The sequence below is a fragment of the Solanum stenotomum genome, chromosome 2, assembly GCF_019186545.1.
Source record: "Solanum stenotomum isolate F172 chromosome 2, ASM1918654v1, whole genome shotgun sequence".
NCBI lineage: Eukaryota > Viridiplantae > Streptophyta > Magnoliopsida > Solanales > Solanaceae > Solanum > Solanum stenotomum.
The window spans coordinates 24,881,244-24,897,097 of record NC_064283.1 but is presented as its reverse complement, the minus strand read 5'-3'; the positions used below and the strand labels follow the sequence as shown (position 1 = coordinate 24,897,097).

The 15,854-nt window shown below is 31.9% G+C and overlaps 1 protein-coding gene across 2 annotated transcripts; it reads left to right on the top strand.

Annotated features, from left to right (window-relative positions):
* Positions 1-3,953: 3,953 nt before the first annotated feature.
* On the top strand, positions 3,954-7,541 carry LOC125855323 (probable RNA-binding protein ARP1). Of its 2 annotated transcripts, none has more exons than XM_049535041.1 (6): positions 3,954-4,287; positions 4,426-4,579; positions 5,213-5,357; positions 5,944-5,986; positions 6,099-6,312; positions 7,335-7,541. In XM_049535041.1, exons 1-6 carry the CDS (start codon positions 4,102-4,104, stop codon positions 7,379-7,381), a joined length of 789 nt encoding a protein of 262 aa, XP_049390998.1. In that variant the 5' UTR covers positions 3,954-4,101; the 3' UTR covers positions 7,382-7,541. The 2 variants fall into 2 exon arrangements, with proteins under 2 accessions (XP_049390998.1, XP_049390999.1); XM_049535042.1 differs by having other exon boundaries at positions 7,315-7,541.
* The last annotated feature ends 8,313 nt before the right edge of the window (positions 7,542-15,854 follow it).

Below are 15,854 nucleotides of genomic sequence, written 5' to 3'. Positions count from 1 at the left end.
CAAAGATATCATGTGAGCTAAAACATGATCACCTGATGTCTCCTACATCGAAAAGGGTCGTTTTACTTGCCTAAGGTAGAACCATGAACATTTAGCTTAAGTGTATCCACTAACTAATCAACCTATGAGGGCACATAGTTATGTGATAAGGAGATTGCTACTAGAAACCCGACCTCTACTCACGGGTGAGCTTCCATCTCATGAGACTTCTTCTAGAAACCCGGCCTCTACTCACGATAGAGCTTCCATCTCAAGGTCAATATCCACTTGTTGCTAAGCTTAATTCTCACGGAATAGTATTTTCTTATTTATTTTCATTGTCCATGGAAAGACATGTCATCTTGTCAATCCAAGGTAGTTCATTAGAATAGCTCTTATTCATTGATTTAATTAGGTGAGAATAGCCTTTCAACCTAAGAATCCTTTCTATGTGAGAAAACCTTTCACATCATGGTTGTAAGTGTTTTATGAGAATAACCTTTCAACAACACAACAACAACAACAACATTGACACTTCACTCTCAAAGCACCCTTAAAGCACTACATAGGCTTCATAAGAGCATGCATAAACTCACACTTTGCCCTTTCAAGGTTCAAAGCTACTTTCAATCACCAAATCTAGAATTCTAACATTAGATAGGGATTTTATCATAAATTCATGTAATTCTATTACTTCATGCTTTAGATCATAAAACTCTTCTTTCATCATCAACAATCCATATTATGAGATCACAATTTGGAAAACATGGAGGTTTGCATGGGTTCATAGGGTATACATCATAAAACATTGTAAATCATCAATTCATGCATATTTAGACATAATTAAACCATTAAGATCAATAATTAAGAGAACACATGGTGTTTGAATAAAACCCTAACTAATTGTGGAATCTTACCATTTGAAATAGAGGAATTTGGGGATTCCATGGGTGGAACCCATGGATGAAAGCTATCATACGTCAAGTCCATTTGCCTATCTTCAATGGAGAATTTGGATCCTTAGCTTGAAACTCTAGGTGAAATCTTCTTCTTCTTTGTCAAGTTCTTGAGAGAGAATATTTGAGAGGGGTTGGTTTTCTTTTGGGATTTAGGAAGAATGAATTAAATGGGGGATTTTGGGGGTTAAAAATACTTATATAGGTGGTTTAGATGTAGGCAAAACAACATAGTGTAGGAATTAATTAATTAGGAAAAGACCCAACTAATCCTAAGAATAACTGCCAGTAGTGACCCATGAGACCCCCATCAACGGACCGTGGATAGACCTACGGTCCATCCTGCACATCCGTCACTAAGTACAGAGAATTTTGGCCATCGACGAAACTCTGGACCACGGGGCGTGGACCCACCTACGATCCGTAGATCCCTTTTGTGGTCCATGTTTAGACCTTTTTCTGAGTGACCCACCGACAGGCCCAGTCGATGGGTCGTGTCTAACCCACGGTCCGTCCTGGTGAACCGTCGTTGGTCATCAGAGACCATGACTTGGGACCTTGAACTCTGGAAGAGTGACCAACCCACGGACCACACCTACGGTTCGTGGTTCAACCCACGAGTCGTGGTTGGCTTCCGTGGCTGGCACCTGCAACTTATCAAAAATCTGGTTTAATTCCCTCTTTCGGATACGGGGTGTTACAATAAGACATGATATGATGAAGTTTTAGGTTACCGAGGACATGACCTTAGATAAGAAGATGTGGATGACACGTATTAGGGTAGATATTTAGTAGGTAGTGTAGTGTTATGTTTGTTAGGATGACTAGTGTTTGTCTGGTACTAGTTGGATTATTGTAGTTCTTTTTCTGTTTTTTATTATTGTTTTCAATAATCTATCCTAATATGATGTCTATTATGTTTTGATTATCACATCTTTTTATTGTTGTTTTTGGCTCCTTAATTTCTGGTAGACTTTGCCTTGTTACTTGTTATGTTTCTTTCACTGTCTTCTTTTTTTTTTACACCTGGATTTGTTGAACTTGGGCCTAGGGTATTTCGAAAACAACCTCCTTCACGAGGTAGTGGTAAGGTCTGCGTACAATCTACCTCCCCAGATCTCAGTTGTGAGATTTCACTAGGTATGTTGTTGTATAATAATGATTTTTTTAATTTGCAAAAATGTCACGTGTTTTCAACAAATTATCTCACCCTTTTGTCACACCTCTAGACCTGATCCAAATAATTTTTTTAATTCCTCGCCTACTCATTCATAAAATGAGTTTGGATTGGGTTTGAATAGAAGAAAGATTGAGATTCTTTTAATTTGGTAGGGTCTGGGTGGGTAAGAAAAATGGATGAGGTAATTTTTTTAAGTGACGTGATATTTTTGGAATTTAAAAATTATTTTTAAGATTGTTTTTTTTTATAAATTCAGTCAGTTAACGAAAAAGGTATATATTCACCATTTATTAGATGATGAGGGTATATATGCACCATTCAGAGGAGTATCTAGAGGGGGTTCCGTGGGTTCATGTGAACCCATGCTCCCTCTCTAGATCATATATAGTAGTGTTATATTTTTTTTAAAAATAAATTAAATATAGAGGTGTGAGCCTATGTTAAAAGTAACATATAATAATACGATGATGATTGAGTACACCTTTCTAAGCAAATATAGAAACTTATATCTATCTTAGTTTTTTTAGTAATACTCCTCCAAGTGATTATCGGTAACACTTTTTGCGTTTCAATCATTTTTCTCTTTTGTTTTTTGGCTTTAATCTTTCAAAATTTTCAAGTGTGTTACATTGAAAATTCCTTAAAATATAATAGCATTGTAAAAATTTATATAATTAAATCAAATGTGTATATTAAAATCTAAAACTAGTAATATTATATATGTTGGACCTATAACTTTTAAAATTTAACGGTTCAGCGTTAAGAACGTAAAGGTCAAATCGATCAAATTTATATCTTAGATGCATTTTTTCGTAATAGTGCACCCATCCTTCCGAAATCTTGGATACGCCTCTGGCACTATTCATTAAACGACAAGAATATATATACACCACTTTTTAAATAAGAAATACATATGTTCTAAATCGCAAAGTGAAGGGGTATATTTACTCCTTTGCCCATTCTAGCCAAATATGCATTAGAAGTTTGAGGCAAATACATAAAAATTCTTAAATTGGTTAAAGGAAAGGAATAACGCGTGGACCATAAACTTAAATTGTTATGCCTCCAAATTTGGAAAGGAAATATTACAGCACAACATACAAAGGTAGGGCTTTTAATATGGTAAGTAAAGTTTAATGAAGAGTAGCATGTTAGTTATTACACAATGCCAGATAGAAGATGATGAAGAAAAGGAGACCACGTTGATGGCCTCAACCCATCGTCCAACTGTATGCTTTTCTGTCCTCCTGCTTTTCTCCATTTTCTTATTCTCCACCCCACCCCCCTCCATCCCCACCCACACACAACAATGCACTGTATACAACTAAGTTCTATGTGTATATTGTATATGTGCGGGCGTCAAAGTTTAATTTATATACACTGATAATATAAAAAGTTATGTACTTCTCCTGTCTCATTTTATGTGGTACTTTTCGTATTTTGAAATTCAAATAAGTTTATATTTTTTAAAAAAACTATTTTGAATTATCAACTATTGTGATTTATAGTACTTTTTACGTAATTTATAAATATATAAATTGTATTTCAAAATTTTTTAAGAGTCCATGAGCAAATTTCTGATCAAAATTAAACCGTTTGACTCTAGAAAAACGCCACATAAATTAGGACAGGGAGAGTAACATTTTGAAGCAAGTAATTTTCCTATGTTTTAGATTATGTTCCTAGTTTTTTTTATTTTTTTATGGTAAGTTAGTTACTTGTGAATATATATTTTTAGGCTATTAATAGTATTGGAAATCCTTTTATATATATTATTAATGTATAAAGTATAGTGTGCATATAGTATGTATATTATATGATGAATATTCCATAATCTCCCGAACCCCCTTTAACTTCCTCCTCCCCCTCTTGTTTCTCAAGTTTATATAGTCTTGAAGAAGTTGTTTTTTCAATTAAGTCCTCTATTTTCTGTCCTTGAAGTCTAATTAAACTTCATTCATTAGTCCTCTCTCTCTCTCTCTCTACATGACGATGAGCAATATTAACCACAACAACTTGGGGGATACGACGTTAACAAAGGTGTTTGTAGGAGGGTTGGCATGGGAAACTCCTAAGGAAGCCATGAAAGAGCACTTTGACAAGTATGGTGACATCTTGGAAGCTGTCATCATCTCCGATAAGCTCACCGGAAGATCCAAAGGCTATGGCTTTGTATGTTATCAATTCTCCTTGTCTTATTTAAATCTCTATAACATTTATTTTTACAAGATTAGTGTATGACAAATTAACGTTTACTACTTTTTAATTTATGTAAAATGACTCAATCTTTTTTCGCCTCTTTCTGGATAGGTGACCTTTAAGGACGCAGAATCAGCCAAAAAAGCATGCGAGGATGCCACTCCCATTATCAACGGGCGCCGAGCCAACTGTAATCTCGCGTCCCTCGGCGCCCGTCGTTCTCGCCCCTCTCCCTCTATCACTCCCCCTCCTCCTCCTCAACAAGGTACCTCTTATGGAAAATTTTATTATATGAGAGAAGTATTGAAAACATTTTTTCCTTGACGCAAATTATTAGTTTCATCTTGAATTACTGATAGTCTTAAAAATACTTTTTTACTAGATTAACTAGATTTTGATACCCCGGATAAATCTCCGATCTGTCATATGAATACATAGCAAGTAGTCTCAAATTATTGTAAGAGTACCCGTAAATTTGGGGAGAATTTAAGGGTGAATATCACTCATATTGCAAGATCAAAGTGTATTTAAGTTCAATTAGTCAAGTAAAGAGGTGTTTGTAAGGTTGACAATAGTTCGAGAATGAAATTGATAATGTACGTCATGTTTAGGAATGTTTTCAATACTTTTCTCTTTCTATAATTTATCATGTTAAATAATGAATCTGAATTTATTGACACTCAATGTTTACATCAAATTACCATGGTTAAGGGAACTTATAAGATGAAACTATAGTATTATGAATTGATCATGATTATGTATAGAAATCTATATGCAAACACTTAATATATATGCATCTATTGATTTGACATGGAAATTGAATAGAGATAGATTTTTGTGATAATAAATTATGTGAAGTCTAATTTCTATTTTATTTTTTTATTGAAAAATGTTGAAGGAGCTAATGTGGTAGGACCAAGGGCTAATTCAGCATCACCTGCAAGTCACGTGCAGTGGTACTATCCTGCTGCGGCACCCCAAGCTGCAGCTCCGGCTTCACCCTTTCACCATCAGCACCATCATCAGCCTCTTCCCTTCTATGGGTAAATATATAAATAATTAAACCCTAATTACTCTCTAATTTTTTTATTTTGATTTGGATCTCCATATTATTCTAGTTTAATTGGTTTTTCATATAACTTAATGTCTGAACCATTCAGATTCAGACCTCCATTAAATGCAAATAAATGAGACCTTATTCTTACTAACAAGACTCCCTCCTTTTTCCTTTACGCGGTAAGATTTGGCGTACCATGGTCTAAATTAGCGTGGACATACTAAGTTATAATAATTAATGATTTTTGACTATACCCAAGGTAAAATAGTTAAAAAAAAAAAATTGTTTTCTCTTAGATGAAAAAGGATATATGTCACTTTTATAACGATAAATATATTAGTTTTAAATGGCAAAGTTAATGAGCATATCAAACCTTTTTTGCTAAATAAAGGAAGGAATACTACTTAAAATATTCTAAAAAGAAGTAAGGCATGTCCCAATATTTAATTTATTTTACATAGTTGATACAACAATGATGGCAACCATGATCAAATTGTTTTAAAGAATTTCCTATCTTATAAATTGAAAAATAGAGACATAATTATATCAACTGTTGGTATGTATATTTGCAGGTACTCTCCAGCTTATATTGCCACAGACATGAACTACAATCATGTAAGTTCACCAACAAAAAAAAAAAAAAAAAAAATTTTCATTATTCAGCCTTTTTTTTTTTCATCCGGTATTCGAAACCCGCATTAAAATTTTGATTTTTCATGGTGCACAGAAAGTAAGCTACAATGGTGGGGGCTACATGAATGGGCATTTTTCTCAAGTGTATCCAAGTCAGGCAATGATGCCAATGTACCCATACTATCACTTTCATCATCAGTCACAGACAATGGGCCTTCCAGCCCATATCTATTCTCCAACACCTGCTGGCCCAATACCTGCACTTCCAGCCCTTATGTCAAAGCCCACATCAATTCCTCCTACTGCAGGTACTCCCTCCGTCTCATATTAGATCGATCAACACTTTCTATTTAACATAGTGACATCAATATATAGAGTATTGGAAATGTTCACATTCAAAATGTCATATTGACTATAGGTTTAATTAATTATATATTGATATGAGACGATTATTTTTGATAAAACGAAAGGAGTATTATTAATTACTATAATAAAAAATAAATGATGCTCTCACGTAGGTCTCACATGGGGTTATAATATTAATTTCTTAATGGCCTGGATCCTTCTTCCAACGCACATCCACGTGGTGTTAGGAGAATATATTCAACATCAAAATCTACTACAGAGTGGCATAAATCTTTTCGTCATATCCATAGGTCAACAAGGGTAGAAAAAGTAAAAAAAATTATTCATTACACTACAATAGAGTATAGACTAGAGATTTTCATTTTTACCTAGACATTACTTTTTCCTATTCATTTTCATTTTTACCTAGACATTATTTTTTCCTATTCATTTTCGAAAGTGGTGAAGATATTTTAATACTTTCAATTTAATTATTCAGATGACACTCGAAGTTCATGAATAACGATTATTTCTTTATCTTAATTTATTTGTCTGATTTGAATTTAACATGAAATTTAAGATTTTTTTCTTTTTGAATCTTGCGGTCTTAAATTAAAGATACGTTGAATAAAAGAAGGGAAACATTTTTTTTTTCAAACAAATTAAGAGAAAGAGTAAAGCAATGAAATTAAAAGTAATGCTACAATTAGTAGTAATAATTAGTATGAAGTGTGAAAAATATTTCAATAAATTATTTTTACTATGTTGATGATTAAAAAGAATCAAGGAAGTCACATGGTATACAATCACTTGGAACATGACCATGTGAGAATGCTAGAGATTCTCTTCATTTTTTTATTGATCATTTCTCAGTATTTTTTTGAATAAATTAATAATAATTAGCTAAGTATATAGTGGTTTTTATTAAATATATAAAATTGGAAACTGATATTACAAAAAAACAGTTTGTTTGGCTGTGGAATAGGTACAATTATTATGATGAAAAGGATGATAAGAAAGAGCAATTATTAGAATGGAGAATTAAAGGTGGTGATTGGATCAAATAACAAAAGAGGATGAGAGGCTGCTCAGAGCAATGCTATTATTAGAGATATTCTGTAGTGGCTCTTCTAATTAATTTCCAATTTTATTTATTTTTTTCTTTGTAATTTTTCTAAGCAAAAACAAACAATTTTTTTTTTTTTATTGTCAATCAGATTACTAGTTAGATTTATTCATTTCTTATCTAATCCCTTTCTCTTGATGGCTAACATATTATAGGAGCTTCTAATTATTAAGCATAAACATTTAATTATATGTTTATTGAAACCTCTAAGCTTCTTCCTCTCTAGTTGCATATTGCATCTTCACTAATTCAAAGACCAGATCTACGATCACACTTAAATGAGTAAGCCTCAATTTAGATATCGATTTTTTAGCTTTTTAGTTTATTTATTGTTGAAAAGAGTATTGTTCATAGCTTGGCCTTTTTCAATTTTCTATTTAGCGATTTGAATTCTTCTATTTTTCCTGTCTAGCGTTGAGACAAATAATACTACAAAACCATTACATACACATATGATGGTTGGAGGTGAATGTGGATTAAGAGCTTCAATCACTACAACAAAAATAACTTTTAGTGGCAATAAATAGGTATATTAACAAAGAGTGTTAAAACTTTTACCGACATTAGTTAATTGTCACTGATCTAATGTAATTATAGGCTTTAGCAGCATTTAAATAAAGGTATTAAAATGTGATTGTTACTTGTAATTACTGCTAAAAATATACATTTAGTGACAATTAAGATATTATCGTTAATTAATTATCGCTAAACATTATTTTTGATATGTGAGTAATAATTATTACCCTTGTGTAATTATCCTAATAATACTTATTTGTGGAACACTTTTTACACCCATGATGGAGGAGAGACATGGTTATTAGATGTTTATGATGGGGTGCAACTTAATTAACCTATGTATTTATCAAATCTAGTTTTATATATAGTTAATTCTTTAATAAATTATGTAAGTGTACTAATTAAGTTCATTTTAAGTATTATAATGGGTACAAGAATTTTGATATCCACTTGCTTAAATTTAATTTGTTTCTTCATGGAAAGGGAGCACATGTGGCAGGCAGGATCATAAATCAGAATGGGACAGTCTGTTGTTTTTTTATTATTTTATTTTATCAAACTTAGAATTCTCAATCTAAATCATATAGCAGTAACCAAATGAAGAACATTAGGTAACAACAATATTTCATCAGTTGCCTGGCTGGCGTCGGAATATATTAGGACAAAAAGAAGAAAACAACAACTTCAAAACCATTTGCAAAAAAACTTGTAGATTTCAATCTATGTGCTATTAAAGTTGACAATCACAACACATATTCAGGTAAGGTGTATATGAATAGTGTTGAATATAATATATGAGTAATGCTGATATTAAATATATTGAGTTTATTTTATTCGTTGTGTTTGAGTTGGTATATTAAAAAGAAATTGTATCACATAAATTTCTAAATAGAAATATTTTTCTCCACAAATATAATGAGAAGGACGTGGAATATGTTTTGAGTGTAATAGTGTCTTTAAACATGCTAATGCAAGCATTAATTTTTTTTTTATATTATTAATACCATATATTTTCCTTTATTAGTTATGCGTACCTTAATACCAAATAAAATATACATTAACTATATATATATATATATATATATATAAGTTAAAAAGCTGTATCAAACAAGCTACTAATAACATACAAAACTAATATAAATATAATTTTTCTAATACACTCTACCAAATAATTCCTAAATAGTTATCTCAATTTACTTAATACCATTTTCTTTGACGTTCCCTCCTTGTAAGTTGTAACTAATGTAAATGGAGCATGTCCAGCTCCAATAATGTGACGGTCAAACTTCTTGAACAATCAAGATATCGAAGATCAAATAATATTTTCATTCTCAATTGAAGTCTCTCTTTTATTAAACAAAATCACCAATTTAAAAAATAAAAATAAATTTTAGGACAGAAAATCTGCATTGGTTCAAGAGCCAGTAACCCCCAACTTTCGTGCAGATTAAGAAGGTGTTTGGACATGCGATTTCATATCGTAATATACAATCATGAGATGAAATTAGTTTTAGAACATGCGATTTTACGTTAATTTCACCTCATGAATTCATATCATGAGATGAAATCTCAAATTCTCCAAAAATCATAATTTGGGAATTTCAAATCATTATTTGAGATTTTTTCAAATACAAAAATTGATTCACAAGTTTATATCTTGTAAAAAAATTCTTATTTAATTTATATATATCAACTAGTCATTTGTTTCATATGTAAATAAAATTTATATAAGGAGAGAGAAAATAAAATTAAGAAAAGAAGTGAATGTCTAGGATTTTAATTCTATTAATCTCTCATCGTGTAGACTTAATTCATTTGCTTTTGTCTTGAAGTTTTCCTCATAACGAAAAACAAACTTCACTAATCGCTTGTCACTTTTTTTTTTTTTAAAAAAAAATCTATTGTGATTGGAATATTGAAAACAACGGGTAGTAGGATGGATGGATCAGAGTTCCTATGTTTTTTGACACCACATGCTAAGGGCTTGAGGCCCAATTACTTTGGATCGAGTACTTGGATTGCATTTTACTGGTAAGGAGATCGTTTAAGGGAAAAATATTTTTTTAGACATATATTCATATCACATATATTAATTTTAGGGAAAATTGTACATAATGGCAAACTGTTAAATCAAATTAAATGGTATAACCACATTTTGATTTAATTGTGCCCTGTAGCAAACTATTTGTCAGTCGCCTGTCTCCCTCAAACTCTCGCTCGCCACTCTCCCTCTGTCGCTCGCTCTCTCTGTCGCTCGCCTCTCTCGCTTTATACAAACAGAAATGTATAAATTGTGTTTCTGTTTGTATAAAGCGAGAGAAAATTGTATATACACATGCAAATACATATATCTTCGTCCTATACACTTATAATTATACAATACAAATATTCCCCTGTCCAGTTCTCTTTTGCCTTTCTCTCTTTCTCGCTTTATACAAACACAGATTATACAAAATACAATGTATAATTTATGTTTGCATAAAGCGAGAGAGAGAACAATATTTGATATACAAACGTTTTATTTCGATTCAATTGTATACAAATTCAAATTTTATACAGATATACAAGCACATAAAATTAAATTGAGAGACTTTCAACGATTTATACAAATGAGAGGCTGACAACAATTTATACAAATGGCCTGCCAGCGAAACTATACAAATCTGAAGAGGAGCCAGCGAATTATACAATTGCTTCTTTTGTATATATGTATAACGAAATAGCCTAGTCATAGCATGTTTGCTATGGAGCGCAATTATGCAAACTTTGCTATAACATACAAATATGAATTTTGTGTTTACTATATGTGAAAGTTGCTCTTAATTTTATCTATACTTATAAATAATTACGTATGTTACCACTACTTAAGAGATTTTTATCATATATTGAGGAAGATATATCTGAATACATATTTTTTCTTGCTATCAGATATATTAAAATAGGGAGAAAGGCGAGCGAGATGGGAAGGGAGCCCGAGTAAGATAGTCATGTATTTCAAATACATGTGAATCATAATAGATACGTATTAAATACATGCTTTTGTACGTATCTAGTGTGATTCACATGTATCTCGGATACCAGGTAGGCAGGTACATAGGAAAATGGCAAGCGAGATGGGAGGGAGGCAAGCGAGATTTGTTATTTATCCCATTGAATACAGTGTATCAAGAACAAATTACATCTAATTTTGACCTCATGTATCCCAAGATACATGTATCTGGACACACCAAAATCTAGTAAGGTTCGTAATATTACAAACTAGCGTATATCTAAGTAATTTTGCTTTTCAAATAAGTTGGTCTTGATTTTTTAATTTTCAAATGGATTGGTTTTAAATTTGGAAAAACTACTTGATTACACAAACATTTCTGCCAGAAATACTAACTCACTCTATATTTAAAATATTACATATTGTCGCACTAATTAATAGTTCATACCAAATTTTAAGTTCGATACACAACTCCTTTAGATTTCAAGTCAGATACATGTATCAAATAAACTTATTACACGTACCATTGATACCATTCGCATTCTGTAAACACATACCTATGAAGAGAGACGAGCAAGAGAGTTAACATGTATCTTTTTCATACTAAATACAGGTATCTTTGATATTAGATGCATTATAAAATACAGATACTTATGGTGAGAAGCGAGCGAGAGCGTCACTATATCACAAATACATGCAAATCATAGTTAAATACATTCTGTATAGAATAAATTACCTGCTTTGACCTGCATATATTTGAGATACACATAGATCTGAGTGTGCCAGATACATGTATCTGGCAAAGGATGATTGTAATCAGAGTATTGAAAAAGGGGTGGAAGGAAGGATGGATGAGAGTTCTACATTTTTTGACACCATGGGCTAGGAGCCTTAGGCCCAATTTCTTTGGACCGAGTACTTGAACTACATCTTACCGAAAGGGGATATTTTAATTGCACGATTTATTTTTCAAATAATCTAGTCCTTATTTTTTTTTTTGTTAGAAAAATATGCTAAAATGTGATCATTCAACCTTTTGCTTTATATAACAAAATTAGTCTAATTTTTAAAATTATGAAAATTGGTCAAATTGCTTCTTCCTTTCAATTTCACCATTAATGACTCTTTCTCCTCCCCCTCCTTTGTGTTTTCCTCATGTGCATATTTTTCTTCTTATACGTTGTTTTTCTTTCTTTATTTTTTTTAAAAAATAAAATTTGACATACCAGAAACGTGAATCGTTTCGAGTGAATTATATATCAAAAGACTTGAAACGTCGAGAAAATTTTATATTTAAAATTTAGGACTGTTTAGAGATAATTTTTGAGTTGATCGAGATTAAATAGTCAGTGTATAGTTCATGTCTACTCAAAGTATATTTCATGTATAGTTAAGCTATATTCAACTTCTTGACTGTATCATAGTGTATATTCAATATATAACTCATTTATAAGTAATCGATATTGTATCTTCAGTGTATACTTTCTATGAATTTTGCTATATTGTATAGTCTGTGTATACTTTCTATGATTTTTGACCTTTTTATGTTAATAAAGCATGACTACCAACAAGGGTTGTGGTGTTGTAAGTACTCTTTCATCCTTAACCAAGAGGTCTCGAGTTCGAGCCCCCTTGGGTACGGAATCGCCTTTGTTAGGGAGCGCTTTACCCCCCAATGTGGGACTTTCTGGCGTGAATCCGAATTTAGTCGGGTTCCAATGTGGGTACCGAACACCGGATGGGAAACCAAAAAAATAAAAATAAAGCATGACTATACTTGTTAAAACTAATTACTTTATTGTATATATTTGAAACCATCCCTTTTTTTATTTTCAAATGAGTTGGTTTTAAATTTGAAAAACTATCTAATTTCACAAACATTCATACCATAAATGCTAGTCCACTTTACAGTTTTGAATAATTATATGTTGTTTCACTAATCAATAATTTTGTATAAAATTTCAATTCAAATACATGTATCAATGCTACTAAATACATGTATCTTTGATACTAGATACATTCTATAATACACATACACAGGGAAAGAGGCGAGGAAAAGATGGAGAGAGGAGAGAGGCAAGCAAGGTTGTGAACATGTATAAATTAATATTGTAACACCTGAAAAATTACTAAGTCCAGATCAGCTCATGAAAGTTAATAAATTTATCCAAGTCTGTTGAACTTTGAGTTTTATGAGCAACATCTATTGACCATAGATGAAACCACGACTCGTAGATGAGGCTCGGAGACCAAAGTTTAGAAACAAGAAATTTGGTCTAAGATTTATGAGTTGAGTTTATGGTTCGTAAAGCTATTACAAGTCATAGATTTGAGTCGTAGATCAGCTTCAGATACATGAACTTTTATCTGAACAACACACACTAAATATACAGGTTGTAAATCCTTTTACAGACCGTGGATTGGGTTCGTAGTTTCAAGTTCAAATATTTTTAAAAAATTGTTTTTATGAACACGTTTGACGATTCATAGTTTGATCTACAGATTGTAGATGATTCTCATAGAATTAAACTTTATAAACTTATATTTCTCTCTGATTACTACGAACAAGGATCTACGATCCGTAGATGGAACCACAAACCGTAGATGCCCTCGTGGAATATGCCGAACTAAGATTTCAATCAAGGTTATTTTTATTTTTTCCACTCTTTTAATCCCTATACTACATCGTTTAAGACTATTTTAAGTGAGATTTAGAGTAACTAGTCGACCTAAACCCTCCTCTTTCATGCGTAAGACCTAAAAATCAGATTTTCTTTCTTTCAAGTTTCCTCTCAAACAAGAACTAGGGTTCCATAGCATCAAGCTTTAGTTCAAAGTTTCAAGATAGGGCTTTTATTTCTGGTATGTGAAATTTCATCAATGAATATATTTTCACCCATTGAGTCACAAAGAAAACGTTGTTTCTCAGTCGATGCTTTCTACAATAGTTAGGATTCTTATGCAAAGTATGATTTTTTAGTGTTTTTCATATTATTCATCAAGGATGGTTTAATTGTATGTTTTTCAAACTATAATTTAGTATTTCTGACAATATTTTCATGAACGCTTAGCAAATAGATATTTTCATGTCTCATATGATCAAATTTAGAATTTAAGATACTTTCAGATAAAGCATCTCTCAAATATTATCAATTATATCATAATTCATGAGCTATTAAGTTATTGTTAATATTATTGAGTATTATCATATTATTATTATTTACAATTTTATTGCATGTTCCGTTGGGATTTTACTTAGCATCGAATGGACCTAAGGATGAAGACTCACCAGTTAGTTGAGGACTGAGATCTTTAGTAGCAATCCCTACGCCCCAAAACTACATGCCACCATGGGGTTATAAGGGTCACCTGTTAGTTGAGTATTGATTCCTTAGTCTTTTACAAACTTTAGCTTAGTGGTACCAAATTAGCTTAGATCAACCTTTATATTGTGATAAAGTATATTCAGCCCTTTTGTTGAGGATTATACATCAAACTTTATGGTTAGCTCATATAGTTATATGTTAGTTATTAGTATCTCTCACTATTCCATTTTATTTGTTGCATAACCTTGTAGTCAATTACATTAGTTTTTAGTATATTTCAGTTGCATATTCTTCTTCTTGATCGTTGCATCATTTTATGATATTCAGTACAACATTTCAGATTAGTATGTCTATGTAATATGTTTACGTAACACATTGAAAGTTGGAAAGTTGATATGAAAAGGAATAATTGCAGAAAGTTGCTGGTGCAACTGATTTATGAATTGGAGTATGCTGCGTACAAAGTTATATAGCCCGTAGATCCCAATCATGGATGATGTCCTGAAATTTGAGAATTTGTCAAGTATCATGTGGGAATCTACAAGTCAACGGGATGGGTTGTTCGTGGTAATAAGATTCTTACTTTGTCTCATAGATTGGGTTTCAAACTTAGTGAAATTTTTGTGCAAGGTTTCTATGGTTAGAGTCTACGGCTCATACATGGGAGTACGGGTCGTGGTTGACTTTTCGTATTTAGACTTCAAGAATTTTAGGTTTAATTTCCAGTAAGTGATACGCAACTATCCAGTATGGTCCATAAAAATAAAATACGACCCCTAGTTGGCCATCTGTGGTTCCAAGCCTGAGGTCAAGGATTAAGGTTAAAGGTCAGTGTACGAGCAGTGTTTTACGGCTCGTTGAAAGATTGAAGGCTCGTGGTTTGAGTTCAGAAAGTGAGTTTTCAGTAAAAGTTTGTTGGACGTCAAGTACGATCGGTAAAAGGATGTATAGAGCGTACATATGATCGTAGAAGTTGTCTGACATTTATTCTCATGGTTAATTAGGTCTTTTTCTACTCTTTTGATAATGTAGTGACTCGTTAGATTGTTTTGAGCACTAGACCTATTTATAGTATAAACGACTCTTCCCATAAATCTTAAATGGGAAGTTTGAACTATTTTTTTTAACTACAAGTATTTATTTGACGAATATTATTAGATAATTAATATAGTTGATAGTTAATGGCCCAAGTTCATAACTTATTTAATACCCTTTACCACTTGTCCCATAAAATTATAATAAGTTAGTGGAGTTTGTCACTTTAAATAAACTATTATTTTAGAAAAGAAAAGAGAAGGAGGTAGAAACTTACAGTGCGAACGAACATGAGAAGAAAAACTCATGCTTAAGTTTCAGGTAAAAGATACATTACTTATGCCGCTAAGTTTTGCTATAGTTTTTCTATTCTAGGATGTATATGAGCATAAATTTATTATTATTATTATTATATATTGATGAATAAATATTTGATTTTTAAATGGTTGTCATCGGGGTCTGACAAAAAGGTGGGAACATCTTGTTCTTTTGGTTATTGTCGCGCTAAGGAGG

Excerpts from the sequence above, each read along its gene's own strand:
- LOC125855323 (XM_049535041.1), top strand. The coding sequence starts at position 4,102 with ATGACGATGAGCAATATTAACCACAACAACTTGGGGGATACGACGTTA. Across the intron at positions 4,580-5,212 it reads CCCTCCTCCTCCTCAACAAG|GAGCTAATGTGGTAGGACCA; the intron begins GTACCTCTTATG and ends AAAATGTTGAAG. Across the intron at positions 5,987-6,098 it reads CAGACATGAACTACAATCAT|AAAGTAAGCTACAATGGTGG; the intron begins GTAAGTTCACCA and ends CATGGTGCACAG.